The sequence below is a fragment of the Berghia stephanieae genome, chromosome 1, assembly GCF_034508935.2.
Source record: "Berghia stephanieae isolate SIO BIC M18660-M18661 chromosome 1, UCSD_Bste_1.3, whole genome shotgun sequence".
In the NCBI taxonomy this organism is placed as follows: Eukaryota; Metazoa; Mollusca; class Gastropoda; order Nudibranchia; family Aeolidiidae; genus Berghia; species Berghia stephanieae.
In genome coordinates, this window is record NC_088360.1 from 11,436,391 (window position 1) to 11,454,194 (window position 17,804).

Consider the following 17,804-nt stretch of genomic DNA (forward strand, 5'->3'; position numbering starts at 1 on the left):
TCATTATTTAAAAGTTTAGCATAGTATGCCCATTGTTAAGGTTGGTTATCAAACGTATGCAGGTATGATAAGATAATATCAAGGAATTAATCTATTTAAAAAAGTGAGCTTCGCGAGTAAAAGTCAATGGCGTATTAGAACACATCTACTCAATGTTACCAATAAATTCGATAAATTACTGAATCTGTTGGTGCAAAGATGAAAACACGAATAAATTAATACGTAAAAAAACAAACAAACAGCAGCATTGTTGATGATAATATTTCATAGTTCATAAAATTCATTTCAATTATTTATCATTTTGTGCAATTTGAACTCTGCTCTGATAATGTTAAAAGTAATTTCAAAAATAGACTAAGGAAAGTCTACTACCAATCAATACTTGCAGGTTACGGTATTTTAACGGTGGATTCCAATATTTTAGCCCCTTTTCAGACACTAGAATTATTATGCGGAAGATAAATAGCCCCAATTTACTCGTTTACACTAAAAGGCTGGCACCCTTCGATATCGGATATTGAATAGATAATTTACACCATCATACTTTGACAACCCATGCTCTTAGTTCCAATACCCATCGACTTCTTTAGTCTCAGGTTTGACAGTCTTACCGATGAGTATCGTAAGAGTGCCGCGCTAAAGTCAATAATACTTTTGGGAATTCAAAACTGTAGCCACCTTATTATGGCTTATATTATGTATTAAATATATATTATATATATATATATATATATATATATATATATATATATATATATAATAAATTGGAATAGTAATGTAATTTTGATAAACAAAGACAATAATGTGGACGTTTCGGGTTTAAACCTTGTCAACAAAAAGCGATAGATGAGATGCTCGGGACAGATGTGAGATTAGAGGATTGCGTTGTTCAGGCATCCGTCTCTAGTGTCATATTTATGTTTTGTTGACAAAGGGGATGCCCGAAACACCTGCTTTATTTGTCTGCAAATCAAATTGAAGATTACATAATGTTGTTATGATACTTGTGGGACGTTCAAAATCATAATTCATGAAAAACACAATTTTTAAAATACCAAAGTGCTGTTTACGCGATGCTTTGCCATTACCGCATATTTAACCAGTTAACTGCCGTGTTCTGGACAAAACTCGTATTTCAAAATTTGGCCAAATAACTCGTCCTTCAAATATTGATCGATTTAAATGACCCTCATTTTGGAAAAAAACCCCCTCAAACCTCGGACTTCGCGAAGTCGCAGGTTAGAGGTTTTGTTGTTTGTTTTTTTTTTTGCCAAGATGAGGGTCATCTAAATGATCGATATTTGACGGACAAGTTTTCTGGCCAAATTTCGAATTACGCGTTTTTTCCAGAGTACAGCAGCAGCTTCTTATGGTTCACACTATTATGTTATGACGATCGACCCAATCAGCAAAGTCCGGTCCGCATTCGTGCACCGTCGCGAACCCGCCCGGTAGCATCGTCACAACACACCTTTCGACTAGATGCTCTGCCGTTTCGGGTTCTTGCCCACAGCGTGGACATAAAGGACAGGAAGTTAGACCCCACTGATGTAACGCACCGGCCGTTAGGCAGCTCCTCGACCGAAGCCGATTCGCAGCTACCCAGTGTCTCCTCTTACTGGTATCAAAGCCTGGCAACTTCTCACCAAGCTTAGAGGAGTGTAGGTCCCCGCCCCCACGAGGGATTGAATTCGTCCAAACCGACTTCCATCTCGTATGTGCAGCTCTGTCCGTAGTCAGGGATTCTGCGTACAAGGGTTGCCGGGACTTATTTCGGCTCGAAACGGGGCACCGTTCATTATGCGCATGAGAGGGGTATCCCCATTCCCTCTCTCTTTGATCTTACTCAGCCAGTTTCCCGTAATGGTCTCCCTCCGGACATCGGGGGGCTGGATCGCTGCCATCACCGGGCCCCATTCTCTAGGGGTTGTTGCTAGCGTTCCCGACACTATGTGCATCGACTTGCGAAGTTTTACATCCACCTTCTCAACGTTTCTGCTTCTACCCCACACTGGAGCGCAATACTCCGCGGTGGAATAGCATAGTGCCAGGGCGGATGTTCTCAGGAGCGCTTGGCTAGCGCCCCAAGTCGATCCCGCCAGCTTCCTCAGAAGACTATTCCGCTTCTCTATCTTCCGGGCAACCCCTTCGAGATGAACCCGATAGGTAAGGCTGCGATCCAGCGTCACCCCTAGGTATTTTGGACGCGGCTCATATGGGAGTGGCTGGTCCCCGACTAGGACATTCAGCTTGAGGCACACGGGAGGGCAAAGGTGTAAATCCCGGTCGACCGTCACGAGACCATCCCGGGTATCGAGCCAACGAGCCACATGAGCTGCTCGCCCCGGTGTGTGACTAAATTTGATCCAAACCCGGTGCCCGAATAGCAGCCCTATCCCGGGCGCCACACTATTGTCCAGAGTACGGCATTCTACTGGCTAATTAATTACTCGTTGAATGCTTAATGATTGGGTTGATTAAAATTGTGTATTGGGATTAGACGTGGCTCTGGAAGTTTGTGTGTGTGTGTGTGTGTGTGTGTATGTGTGTGTGTTTGTGTGTGTGTGTGTGTGTGTGCTGGCGTCATGTTCATTATTAGTAATAATTTTATTATCGTCTTTTTCATTATAACCATAATTTCATTAGATTAATATCATATTATTATTACTTAACTCATATTAATTATTATTATTATATTATTATTATTATTATTATTATTATTATTATTATTATTATTATTATTATTATTATTATTATATTATTATTATTATTATTATTATTATTATTATTATTATTATTATTATTATTATTATTTATTATTATTATTATTATTATTATTATTATTATTATTATTATTATTATTATATTATTATTATTATTATTATTATTATTATTATTATTATTATTATTATTATTATTATTATTATTATTATTATTATTATTATTATTATTATTATTATCATTATTGTTATAATTATTATTATTATTATTATTATTATTATTATTATTATTATTATTATATTATTCTAATAATTATTATTATCGTCATCATCATCATCATCATCATCATCATCATCATCATCATCATCATCATCATCATCATCATTTCTATTGTTACTATAATAATTATTATTATTATTATTATTATTATTATTATTATTATTATTATTATTATTATTATTATTATTATTATCATTATTATTATTATTATCATTATCGACCTCATCTATATAATTATCACTTCCCACGTCAAAGACATTATTATCCCTTTATCATATCACCATCGACATCTTAATTATCTATATCATCATCGTCATGATTATCATCATCTGTGGCAACAGCATCATCATCATCATCATCATCATCATCATCATCATCATCATCATCATCATCATCATCATCATCAGCATCATCATCATTATTATCATCACTGGCTACCTATTGAATTAAGACTGTAATATAAAATTGCTATTTTTTACTTTAAATGTATCAACAAAACTTTCCTTTATATTTATGCTACCTTATTTCTTTGTACTCTCCTTCCAGGACTTTAATATCTAGTGATCAGCTCCGATTAACTGCTCCCAAAAAAGTTTCCAAAAGTATCTTGAAATGTCACTTTCTCATGATTCCACTTCTTTTTGAAACTCTCTACCAATTTCCTTAAGAAAATGTACTTCAAAACTATTTTTAAGACAAAAATTAAGACATTTTATTAGGAATATTTCAACGATTAAAACCAGTTTCTGTTTATGGATAATTTTTCATGATATGAACGTCTTAAGCATGTTTTTTGTATGGTCTGTTATTGTAGCTGTGATGTTTGTATTGAAAAGGCGCCTAGAGCTGTTTGGATATGGAATAGGCTCGGTATAAATGATTTGCGTTATTATTATTATTATCATCATCATCATCATCATCATCATTATCATCATTATCATCATCATCATCATTATCATTATCATCATCATCATCATACTTATCATCATCATCATCATCATCATCATCATCATCATCATCATCATCATCAGCTCAATATATGTAGTTTCTCACCGACAGTAACAAGTACCTAGATAAACAAATTAGTATATTATCGGTAAACTATTAAATTGCTAAATGACAGTCCAAACATTCTGTTTAAATTGTCTCCCGAATAAAAGGAAAACAGTTTAGAAATAATCTGTTTATTCCACTCCGCCGTCGCTTAACATTCAGATCAAACAAAAACAGTGTAGTATGAAATGTCAACACTTCCTGGCACTGAGTGATGGTTTGAAACCATTTCTACTCACGGTGTGTAATAATCAAACTGACTAAAATCAATTTAATCGGTTGACTGTTGTACTTTGGGGGGAAAACACGCATTTATAGATTTAGCAGAAAACGTCCTTCAAGTATCGATCAAATTAAATGACCCTCAGCTTGGCAAAAACTCTCAACTAGGGCCTTGCAAAGTCCCAGGTTTGAGCATTTTTGCCAAGATGAGGGTCATTTAAATCAAATCGATCGATATTGAAGGACGAGTTTTCTGGCCAAATTTTTTACTTCGTGTCTTTACGAAGTACGGCAGTTAAGTGCTTAAAACGAAGAGAATCGCTTCATCTTTGACATTTGTGAACGGGCGTATTGTTTGAAGTAAGTCTTTTCAATCACTTCATTTATAAGGGGGAGGGGGGGGGGGCGGATGGAGCATTGTTGGACAATGACTAAATCTTTCACTTCAATATCAATCACTTAAGATGACCACCCCGCCACCCCGCACAACATTTCTCAAGAAATCAAGTATCTTCAAAGATAGTCCGGCTTAAGACATTAAAGCAGAATAAAAGTTAATGGTCATCGTTGCATATTTGAAGTTACAGTTTTTAAGCTAAAAAAATGTTTTAATGTATTTTGTTAGTGTGAGGCAGGTTAAATAGTTGTGATTATCCCGAACTAAGAGAAAGTAATATGACTGTTTCAGAATGTTGTTTAAGCTAAGAAAACCGTGACCTGTCTACGTGAAATGTTTCAAGATAAATTACTCGATAATGATCGATTGTCTTGAATTGTCCGGACTAAGACGGCATGGGCTGGCTGGCACGATGATTGTAGAATTGTCACGTCAATTGGCCATTGATTTTATCCTAGAAATCACATTTGGAGAAATTACTTAATGCCTTTTCTATAGCAGTGACAGGCCACATGGCTACTCCTAGATTGACTATAATTTACCTCTTTTTTCAATTATGGTTTCTCTATCTTTTTGTTGTTGTTGTTGTTGTTCTTCTTCTTCTTCTTCTTCTTCTTCTTCTTCTTCTTCTTCTTCTTCTTCTTCTTCTTCTTCTTCTTCTTCTTCTTCTTCTTCTTCTTCTTTTTCTTCTACTTCTTCTTCTTCTCCTTCTTCTTCTTCTTCTTCCTCTTCTTCTTCTTCTTCTTCTTCTTCTTCTTCTTCTTCTTCTTCTTCTTCTTCTTCTTCTTCTTCTTCTTCTTCTTCTTCTTCTTCTTCTTCTTCTTCTTCTTCTTCTTCTTCTTCTTCCTCCTCCTCCTCCTTCTCCTCCTCCTCCTCCTCCTCCTCCTCTTCCTTCTTCGTCTTTTTCTTATCTTACTCTTGGTCTTCGTTTTCTTTCTTCTTATTCTTGATTATTTTTCTTCAAATTTTCATATTCTTCTTTGTTCCTCCTTCATCTTATTAAATTTTTTTGTATCCTTTCTCTTCTTTTCGTGAAAATCTCCTTTAAAAGTGTGTGAAACTTGTCACTTTCATGAAAACCGCATACCTGCTGCTGTTGTATTTGTCTATCTATAGCTTTCTTTACAAGTCAAAATTATAAATATCTTACGACTCCAATTTAATGAGATAATATATCGATGGTTGGCGGATCAACCTCTGGAGTCCTGATGTTCACGATTGGCGGATCAAATTCTGGAGTCCTGATTTTCACGATCGGCGGATCAACCTCTGGAGTCCTGATTTTCACGATCAACCTCTGGAGTCCTGATTTTCACGATCGGCGGATCAACCTCTGGAGTCCTGATTTTCACGATCGGCGGATCAACCTCTGGAGTCCTGATTTTCACGATCAACCTCTGGAGTCCTGATTTTCACGATCGGCGGATCAACCTCTGGAGTCCTGATTTTCACGATCGGCGGATCAACCTCTGGAGTCCTGATTTTCACAATCGGCGGATCAAACTCGGAAGTCTACACACGAGCTTTGCGCATCATGTTTTATTTCATTTGGGGCGGAACAGGCCTCTGCAGAGGAATCACGCTGCCCCGAGTGATATGGAATTTTAGGTTTTATCACTTTAAATAATTCGGAAAGGAAGGGTATACCCCCTCTCCCCCCCCCCCCTCCCCCCATATCCATCCGACATTTATCGGTAGCCGGGTCAGGTAGATATGGCGAAAAGTGCTTTGCGCTTTACTATAGCGTCTATCCGAAGGATAGCGAGCAATTGTTATTGTCCGTTTCAAGCTATAAAATCTGGACGAACTGCGGCTCCTTGGTCCTAATGTATCCGAGGGAGTTCTTGTTTTCATTTTACTTTAATTAATATGTTCATCCTCCCCAAGAACAACATAAAATTTTGAGCCGCGTTCCATAGTTTTGAATTATATATATATATATATATATATATATATATATATATATATATATATATATATATATATATTATGCCAACTGAAGACGTGGACGAAAGCCACAGAAACTTATGTTTTGGCCACATATAAGTAAGTGATACAATTTATATTTTATCTCTCTCTCTCTCTCTCTCTCTCTCTCTCTCTCTCTATATATATATATATATATATATATATATATATATATATATTATATATATATATTATATATATTTATATATATATATATATATATATATATATATATATATATATATATATATATATATATATATATATATATAATTTCTTTGTCGTTAATCTGGAATTTAGTAATGCATTTATGTCTACACTGTTTTTGTTGTTGTTGGCTGAAGAATGGTTTTGAGCCTGAAGCCTTCCGTGTTGGGTATTTTGTTCCTTTTTGAAGCTGTTATATTCATTTTTCGTTTATGACAAGTAACATACACACATTTTTTCAGATTTTATCTTACGCCAATAACTGATCCCAAATTGTCAATATTGTCAATTCTTGTTAAAAGTTAAATTTACACACTACTTTTTAATTAAGCGGCGAGGAAAAGAGTGGCCTACGATGGCATATCCTGGTTACAAATCTTAGACGAAATTTTCTTCTCGGTTGTTTAAAGAAGATCTAGGTTTAGGATTTTTGACATGTAGAAGGTCATCCCGGTTCAACTATATTTGAAATACCGTATGTTTGAGGGATATTTTTTTGAAGTATAAGATTACAAAACTTAATAACATAGCGATATATTATTACGACTTTTATTTAAAACATACCAAAGGATGCATGTCATGGTGATACTAAACTGCTAGAAGCTGCGGACAGTAAAATGTAATAAACAATATCGAATATAATAGCTTTAAAAAGAGACCAAAAACACGGAACGTTTCGGGCTTAAAACCCTTCTTCAGCCAACAACAAATAACAATAGAAACATAAATACATTACTGAAAAAAAAAACAGATCGACGACTAATTATTTCGTACGTCCTCTCTGTTGAAGAAAAGTCTTAGATCCAATGTATTTATGCTTTTATTGTTGTTTTTTTTTGTTGTTGTTGTTGTTGCTGGCTGAAGAAGGTTTTGAGCCCGAAACGATCCGTGTTTGGTATTTTGTATTATTTTTGAGGCTGTTTTAGATGGATGATGTAAGAGGTTGGAGTGGACTCTCTGCAACTGAATGTAGTCAAAAAGCGTGCAACATAGAAGAGTGGAACACCATTTCAAGTGAACCGATACCTAAGAGATGGCACCGGAAGTAAGTAAAATGGTTGACCACATTATCTCATTCATTTGTAGTGAGGGACTTTTTATAATTCTTTTCCTCCTTCAACTACATTGCTGAACACAGTCAGACTTGGCATTGAATACTTGCGCTTTAATATAGGGCAATATCCACTAAACGTGTTCAAAGCGCTTTACAAAGGGTCCCTAGCCAACAGCGACACTTAAATTGTAGGAAGACACAAAACGCCTCGTAACACTATTTTTCCCAGACAAAGACAACTCTGTTAACTCATTTTACACCAGAGTACGGTGAGAGAATGTGATTAAAGAGCCTTTTTAAAGCACTCAACTATGTGCCGCAGTGGGCGGGACTCGAACCTAGGACCTTCCGTTCCAAAGGCGAATGTCATAGCACTAGACCACATAACGCAGAAATTGTTCGTTTTAGTATTAGTTATAAGAAGAAAAGGAAATATTGTATTTTCCCGATACACGTCCTGATAATCTTGTATTTCAATAAAAACGCATTGGACAAAAGAAGAGTATCTAATCCTAATCAACAGCAAGTTCTTTTGCGAATTGAAAATGCATTTTCTTGATATTGAAAAACCCGAAACTCAAAAAACTTTTTAACACAGCGGAATTTCATCATATTTGACATTCAATTATCATACAATTATCTTAAAAGATGGCACAGTGTTTTTTTTCCTAAAAGATAATGGCACCCAAACAATCATGTTCCATACCATGGAAATTCATTAACTTCATAGGCTTAATTAATAATTTTTCCCAATGAGCTTAAATATCCTTTTTTTTTAATGTTCATGTTAGAGAGAAAACAACATGGACAGTTGCCTGATTGTGTTAATATACTGGGGAAAACAAATAACCAAATTGCTGAATAGAACTTGAATCTGTAGTCAAAATTATAAACATGCTAAAAACCAGTTTACTACCGTACCCTGGAAAAACTCGTTTCTAAAAATATGCCCAGAAAACTCGTCCTGTATCGATTGAAATGACCCTCATTTTGGCAAAAAAAAACTTTCAAATCTGGGACTTCGCGAGGTTTTCTGGTCACATGTTTGGATAAGAAATGGTTAAATTCGTAAGTTGACATCTTTTTTTTTTTTTTTGCTTTACTCTGAAAAAAAAAAAGAAACGTATTTAAAAATTTGGCCAGAAAACGAGTCCTTCAAATATCAATCAATGAAAACGAAGTCCGGGTTTGAGAGTTTTTAACGAAATGTCATTTGAAGGACGAGTTTTCTGGCCAAATAGTTTAAATACGTGTCTTTCCAGAGAACAGCAGTATTACGGACAATCGATATAATCTTATCATAAGCTGCTAATTTATTTTTTAAAATGCCAAAATTTAATTACTTCAACTTTTCATTGTCTCTACCGCATAAACTTCACCTAAGCTTAAAACGTACCAGATTGAAAGTAATCCTTCAGAGCCATGAGGCCCGTGAAGCCGGAGTTTAGTTTATCCCGGTTGGTTTCTATAGATAGTATGCAGTTGACGTCACTCAGGCCTTTGTTATTGTTTTTGCCATCCGCGTTTGTGAGTTGTTCTCACTAAACTGTATTAACCATACTATAAAAGTTCATGGTTACACAGAGTTTATGTGTTGGTCCGTTATACTTCCGGATGGCAATGTTGTGAACTCCTTGGCCAAGCGCATTTTATCTATAGCGTGAAACGGACAATAGCAATTGCTTGCTACCCTTTCGATACGACGCTAGCCTATCTGAAAGTATTTTTCGCCAAATCTAACAGACTCAGCTACCCAATCATTGCTGGATAGACAAGGAAGGAGGGAAAAAAATTCGACTGCACCTAGGATCGATTCTGGTCCCTTTGCATGTGAAGCGAGTGTTCTGCCAAAGGAGCTATGAGGTCACCCAGATTGAAGTGGAAGGTCAAATCCACGCTTAGCTGTGTGTTGACTGTTTCCTAGAATGGCATGATTAGCGACATCCTTTGCCGTTCATTTCAGAACACCTTTTTTTTTGTATTTTGCCCTGAAAACTTTTACTTCTTGTATCGATGGGTCAAATTGACCCACAACATGTCACTGATACATTGCCTGTGACATCTTAGATTTGAGAGGGTTTTTTTGGAGGGCCAAATTAATAATTGAGGGTCATTTAAAAATACATTCGATAGAATAAAGTGAAACATTTTCTGGACAAAATGAGAAAAAGGTGCTTTGTTAGTGTACGACAGACCTGTACAGTTAAACTATTTTATTCTAATTTTTGTTTTGTTTTTTGTTTTGTTTTATGGCTCTTGTTTTGTTTTTGTTTTTTTGTTGTTTTGTTTTTTTGGGGGTTTTTTTTTTGTTAAAAATATTTTAGAGGGGGGGGTTGTTTTCTATTCTTTTTTTGTTTCGATATTTTTTGTCTTTGTTATTTTGTGGGGTTATTTTCTTTTCTTGGTGTTTTGTTCTTTTTTGTTTGTTTGTTGTTGTTTTTTTTTTCTTTTTTTTTTTTTTGTATTTTTCTTGATTTTGATATCTTTCGAACAGTATTTACTAGAAAACAGAGGAGGGAGACTTACCGAGAAGCACATTTCACAGATGTATAAGCAGGCGTGACTTGGATCCATGTCCTCTAATGCAATGGCCGGCTCGACGGCTCCGCCTAGGGGGGTGCCAGAGGTCAAGGGTAAGAGCACTGCCATCAGAGCAACAGTTACTAAGGACGCGAAACAAACCAGTGGGTTCATGGTTGGTTGAGGGTAGGTTTGATGGTAATGTAGATTTTTATCTGGTGGGATAAGAAGAGAAAAACGAATTAAATATTGAAGACGCTCATAAAATGGGAATTACGATGGGTGGCATTTGATGATGATGAGGATGAGGCTGATGATGATGAGGAGGAGCAGGAGGAGGAGAAGGAGAAGGAGGAGGATGAAGATGATGATAAGGAGGAGGAGGGCAAAAAGTAGTCCTTTCAAGCCCAACAGGCCCGAGGAGCATGGGTTTATCCCGGTTTTTTGTGGCGTTAAAAAGACTGTAACAACTACTTCATATATTTTGGACAGGGGGGGGGGGGGGGGCATTCAATCAAACAGTCTTTTTTTAAATGATCGGAAATTTAAGATACAGCATCAAAACAGAAATTTAAAAAATGAAATAATTGAAATCAATTGATTTTCCTTTAGATAAGCCAGCGGTATCTCTATCCTGCACCAACTGATTTCCAAATATCCTGATCTTTAAAAATGACTAGATACTATTTGTTGTAGTTGTTGTTGTTGTTGTTGTTGTTGTTGTTGTTGTTGTTGTTGTTGTTGTTGTTGTTGAAAAAACAACATTTTTTGGTAATTGTTCAATTTGTTTAATGCCCGATCGTTGTATCTAATTCAATTGAATTCAATAAATAGGTAAACAATGAGATGTCAGTCTTTTCCTATTTCTTCCCATTTTGTTTCTCCTAAGGATGTTTTAATTTGATTTCTTCATTTTATTATAAACTAAAATTATATATATATATTAAACTAATATATATATATATATATATATATAATATATATATATATATATATATATTTTGTGTGTGTGTGTGTGTGTATGTATGTATTATATAATATATATATATATATTTTATATATATATATATATATATATATATATATATATAAGATAATCAATGAGTCTTTCATTTCGGTTTTTATTTCATGAGTAATATCAAAATCTGTGTTGATGCGAGTTTGTACACAATATATATAGTTTTTTTAAGATTATATTTCAGAGGATGTTATATTGGTTAGCATTTTAGATAGTAACATGTTTCTATATCGTAAAACATCTTTATAAAGATAAAATGCTCAAACCTTCACATTTTCTATCTCAATTTGAAAAATTAGTTTTGAAAAAATTAAATGTTACTCCGCCCTTTCTTCCCCCGTGCTTTTCATACAGTAAATGAATTATATTATACCGGAGTTATAAATATTCTAAAATTCTAATGAAAAGCAGTCATGTTTAGAATGCGAGAGAGTTTCAATAAGTCTCGTTTCCACCATACCAGAGGAAACTAAAACGACCAAACTCTCGAAGACCATACCAGTTTTCAATTTGATGAAGTCTTGGCCTGAATGGAAGAAGAAGAAGAAGAAGATGAAGAAGAAGAGGAGGAGGAGGAGGAGGAGGAGGAGGAGGAGGATTACAACACTTGAGGCTCCAGTAGTTGGAGACACTATGATATAAGTTATCCTTGAACTCCTGCCTTAGTAATTTCGAGTTAGTTCTCAGTGCCGCTGTGCTACTTTGGGCCGTAATAAATAATAACGTGAAGTTGAATGTAAGCTTCAATTTAATTACACCACTACCACATCATCTCATTCATCTGTGGTGTTTAAATCATCCTGTTTTGTTGATAAAGGGGAAACCCGAAACGTTCATTTGATCTGTTTTTGTAATTAAATTGAAGCTTACATTCAACTTCACGTTATTATTTATTTCTTCGAGCTTCGAGCAGCAACATTTACAGTACTTTGGGCCGGCGCATTGGGAAAGAGTTCAAAAACTGTAAAAGCAAGAGTTAAAGATATCTTTTATTATACCCTCCAATGCCCTCGCCCGCCCATATTATTTTTTATCAAAATATTTTCTATTTTTTTAATACTGATTGATTCTCGAATAAAGGACCGATCATTATGCCCTGAAAGATTTTCTAAATAATCATTTGAGTCTATGTGAGATAGAATTACCCTGAATTTTAAAAAAAAGTTACTCGTATGTCAATCTGTAAAAAATAGATTTATGATTAGCTATCTAACATAAGATTTGACCTTAAAATAATCATTGTGGTAAGAATATCATTACGTGTCAAAATCTATTTTTAGTAAAGCCGGATACTTGCATAAAAAGAGTATTGAACTGCCACCTATTTTTTTTTTTTTTTTTTACAAAAGATAATAGTGACGCCTCGAATATGTTTGCTATTACGCTGTAGTATAATCAGGTATTCCCAAAAAACCAAAGGGGTTTAATATAATTCATTCTCCTCGTTAGATCATTTCAGTTCAATTTAAATGTCGCTATGCACACCTTGAAGTCAATTTAAAGTAGGGATTTCTTGTTCACCCCGACATATTAACGTGTTGAGCGCGGCTACGTGCTCTAGTGGTATGACCCTCGTTTCGGATCGGAAGGTCCTGGGTTCGAGTCCCGCTCTGAGCGACACATAGTTGAGTCCTTGGAAAACATTCTTTTTATCACAGTCTCTCGCCGTACTCAGGTGTGAAATGGTACCTGGCCGTAAACAGTGTTGTCACGAAAAAAAAAGTTCAAGTTGATTTGTTTTCTTTGTTTTTTGTTTGTTTTTTTTTTGGGGGGGGGGGGTTGGGGGGGGGGGGGAGGGGTAGCATTTTTTCTTCTTTTTTTTTTTTTTTTTTTTTTTTTTTTTTTTTTTTTTTTTTTTTGTTGTTGTTGTTATTCTTTTCAGGCGAAAGATTGCATTTTCTAATGAAACGAAACGAAAGAAATGATTTCATGCATTATTCAGGCCTCGATATGAAACGAGAGGACACAGCTGTCGCCGATGTGTTAAGTCCTGGTCTTCAGACAACTTGAGTGTCGTTTGAATATAGCGATTTTCCTTGGTTTTTGCTTTTTAATCTTCCCTGACTCAAGTTGTGTGTGTGTGTGTGTGTGTGTGTGTGTGTATGTGTGTGTGTGCGCGCGCGTGTTAAAGTATGCAATTTTGTGATGAAGTGAATGAACTGAGCTACTTTGCCCGAGCAGCAATATTGAAATAGAAAAGGCAAATTAAATTATGCTGTTTTAAGTGATTGGAGTGATATTTAATATATGAAATATGTTAGTGTGTCTTGTATTTTTATATCGTTGAAAAAAAATGGAGAGTACACGAAGCACGACGGGGTCTGTCAGGGGTCAGATGGTGGTCTAGGGTAGAGGTTTAAAGAGTTTTGGGTTTTCAGCGAAATGGTCGTTCATTCGATGCCATGAGGCTGAATTAGAGTCACAACTCTGTTGATGCTATGTGTTTTGGCAAAATACTCACAACATCCGCCAGTCGTAAATAATGTACCAACACACAAAACTATGTGTTAATATAAACGTTTCTAGTGTGATTGATAGAATTTAGTGTGAACTATGAACTAATCATTAAACTGGATATCTAAAAATAATAACAAAGAGCTGAGTGTGTCAATGTCGTACCGTCTATGAGGTGAAGACAACAGGTGTAACCAAGTGACATGAAATACAAGAATCACATTGTGAATTATTGAAGGCTGTATTTTGACGTTAAAATCAGTCATTCGCTTAAGAGCTCTGCCATTATCTTTTTTTTTTCTCCTTCTTTTAAACAGGGTTTGAGGTCAAAATTGTTTCCTAAGCCCAGGTTAAATATCTGCTAACGAATACAGACTTGCTGGCAAATTTGAAAAATATAAAAATATTTGTTACAGACTGATATACAGGTAATTATCAAACCTTTTTCTCACGATAATTCTATCACCCATTGACTCAAATGATAATTCTATCACCCATTGACTCAAATGATAATTCTATCCCATTGACTCAAATGATAATTCTTTCACCCATTGACTCAAATGATAATTATATCACCCATTGACTCAAATGATAATTCTATCACCCATTGACTCAAATGATAATTCTATCCCATTGACTCAAACGATAATTCTATCCCATTGACTCAAACGATAATTCTATCCCATTGACTCAAATGATAATTCTATCACCCATTGACTAAAATGATAATTATATCACCCATTGACTCAAATGATAATTCTATCCCATTGACTCAAATGATAATTCTTTCACCCATTGACTCAAATGATATTTTTAAAAATCTGCAAGGGCATAATGATCGGTCATTTCTGGCCGTCCTATTACAAAATTCAGGACCGATTTTGATCTTTGATAGCTCAGAAGATTCGTTTCGATCTATGTTAATTGTGGGCCACAATACAATAGTATAGTAATTAAAATCGACGAGTGCCTGTAATAGCATTTATTTCCTGGGAAATATTGTAGGATCTCCAATAACTTAGAAGAAACAGGATAGAGAAACAATTTGTTGGATTGCCACAACTTAGGTAGCACAACTGTCTTGACCAGAAGAGAAATTAATGATATTCATTAATGCACGCAAAAGAAAACAACGTTTGTTGAACATCTTGCTGTTGTTTAAATCTATGGTGTGGCCCTAGTTCAATCCTTTACGAGTTCACTCGATTCACAGCCTTATAGTATGGGCCTGATAGATCCCTTATTACGTTTGAATTTTTTTTTTGGGGGGGGGGGGGGGGCGGTGGAATGAGAGGTTAAGACTTGCATTTTACATAAGACGCAAAACGAATTAGAGCAATTGTTGCTATTGATGCTATGCGATTGGGTAAAATGCTCACAACATTCGCCAGCCAAGTTAAACATACCAACACACAAATATATGTGTAACCTTTAACGTTTATAGTCTGAATGACTATTAACAGACTGTCTAAAAATGATAACAAATAGCTTAGTGGCGTCGACTTCGTTCCTTCTATTGTTCTCACGTTTAGACAACCGTCAGAAAGTCCAGTTCTTTAATTGGATTTGTCGTTTCCTGATGAGCCTTTCCCTGCAATTTGATAACATACTACCCTTGTATTGAATTAGACACGGGTATAAATTCTTTCAATTTGTAGAACAGGGTGATGTGGACTGAATATGCACCGGCCTCCTAATTGTATCACCGTGTTTTAAATCCGATTTACAGGCACATATTTCATCCCTGTCCACAGCTAATTTGATTCGACGTGCTTCTTATTCAGAAATCCCTCCATCGGAAAAAGTGCTTTGAAGTTTGGAACAAGCGAAATATGTAAAAGTTCATCTTGGATTCTCTAGCATAAAGCGGACACACCCGGAGTACACAAGACATAGTTTCACTGTCATTTTGGCATTATGCTATAGAAAGAATCAAAGTAACAAATGTGGGCCTAAAGACTCAGTTCCCACTACGAAACTCTATGGCAATTCCAACTGGTGCTATATGCACAAATTATAGAGCAGAAATGGAAGCTATAAACATAGATAGCGGCAAAGACAATGAGTTAGGACACAAATCATAACAATCAAATTGTATTTTTCACTGATTCTATATCAGGGTAAACACTCGACCTGGACGTAATGATTAAAATGTCCTGCTGTGGGATACGAGAGAAATTGTAGAATCACGACAGGCTGAATATTTGGGATGGATTTTTTCTAGTATTTTTCTCCCTGCTTCGCCTGGCACTGTTACATACACACTTTTTCATATCTTTATCTTATGCCAGTGCCGGCTCCAAAATTCATTAATGTCATTGTACAGCAACTTTATCATGATGCTTTTTATAATATACAGTTGCTTCTTAAATCTTCAAAGTTCATCTTTACCGTCTCCCATTTATTTGAGAATAAAACGATGTTTAACTATCTTCTCTTTCAGAAACTTTTTTCACTATGTGTAACAATAAAGATAAAAAGAAAACCAACCAAAGGGCCGGCCTTTTCCTTGAGTTATAACACCTGCCTGATTGAATTGTAAAACATCAATATGTACAAAGTATGACTACAGTATTGGTGAGGTTTTCAAAAGTTTAAAAATCTGGAGTGTTCTTTCTTCGTCCGAGGTAGATTGTAAAGGTTGAAACTGATTTTTCACACACACACACACACACACACACACACACACGGATATATATATATATATATATATATATATATATATATATATATATTATATATATATCTTTCTCCACCTCTCTCTCTCTCTCTCTCTCTCTCTCTCTCTCTCTCTCTCTCTCTCTCTCGGTCTCTGTGTCTATCTCTCTCCTATTGTTTCTACACTCAGCCATGGCTTACAATCCTACCCAATGGAAACACATACGTTTATAATTCAAAACATTTGACTTCATTCACTCGCATCCGTGAAAGCGCAATATTAAAACCATATCTAGCTTTGGACTTTATTCATCTACCTATTTGTGGCTTGATAGAGAGTGAAACAATAAGATTTATAGTGAACAAAATCGTGACTTATAAATGAAAAACCCTTATTAGATTTCAGACTTTGGATGGGCCCATCTGCTATTATAAAGGTTTTGAGACGCATTTTGAATGCCAAAATAAATATATAGGTATATCTCTATGTACAATTATTAGTAAATAGCGCCGTATGACGCTAAAAACGTAATTATAGTCAGATTTTTTTATTAATGACGCGTGTTTTTTGGTTTTTCTCAGCTGTCCCTTTATCAAAAGCTGTGTCAACCTTTGAATCAATTTGTCTTAACTGAATAATAGATTTTGGACCGCGTTGATGCCATATTAAAAAAAGTTTTCTTCTAAGGACCTATAATAAAATACTTTAAAACCGTTGTCCTAAAATTCGAGATTTTACATTATCAGACTATCCTTCTGGGGTCAGAGCAGAGGAGTTTGAAGTTTGAAGACTAGCTAAAGAACCATTTGTTGCCTTTCCTCGAAGCACCCATCCGTATTACATTGGACAACGCTACATTCGGTGACCCATGATCACCTCAAGGATACAACTTGGGCAACTATAAAATTGATATGATTTCATGGCTCCAATCAGACAGCACGACATATTCTGACTATGTATCAAAGGCCCAACTGTACTCCTAGTGAAAAGAAACAAACCAGAAACAGTTTTCAAAGCAGATTGTCTAATCAAGGAGTTTTGACACGAGGTTGCGCGACTTCCCCCTTATCACTGTGAGCACAATCCAATCGAGCTCATTTGGACCAAAATAAAGGGAAAGATTAAGAGGTGGAACACCAAATTTACTCTCATCGACGAGGCAATAAATGATAGAACAAGGAAGACCTGGAAAAGGCATGCGTCAACCTTCACAAACTGGAGGAAAATTACATTTTATTGGAGAGAGTGATGC

General features: G+C 35.5%; 1 protein-coding gene across 4 annotated transcripts in view; it reads right to left on the minus strand.

Moving 5' to 3' along the window:
• LOC144967885 (uncharacterized) overlaps positions 1-17,804 on the minus strand; it is a 78,590-nt gene that overhangs the window by 15,268 nt on the left and 45,518 nt on the right. For all 4 annotated transcript variants that reach the window (XM_078905656.1, XM_078905632.1, XM_078905648.1 and 1 more), the window contains exon 2: positions 10,428-10,636. In XM_078905656.1, the coding sequence (XP_078761782.1) occupies positions 10,428-10,595 (168 nt within the window). In that variant the 5' untranslated portion in view covers positions 10,596-10,636. The remainder of the gene's footprint in view (positions 1-10,427; positions 10,637-17,804) is intronic.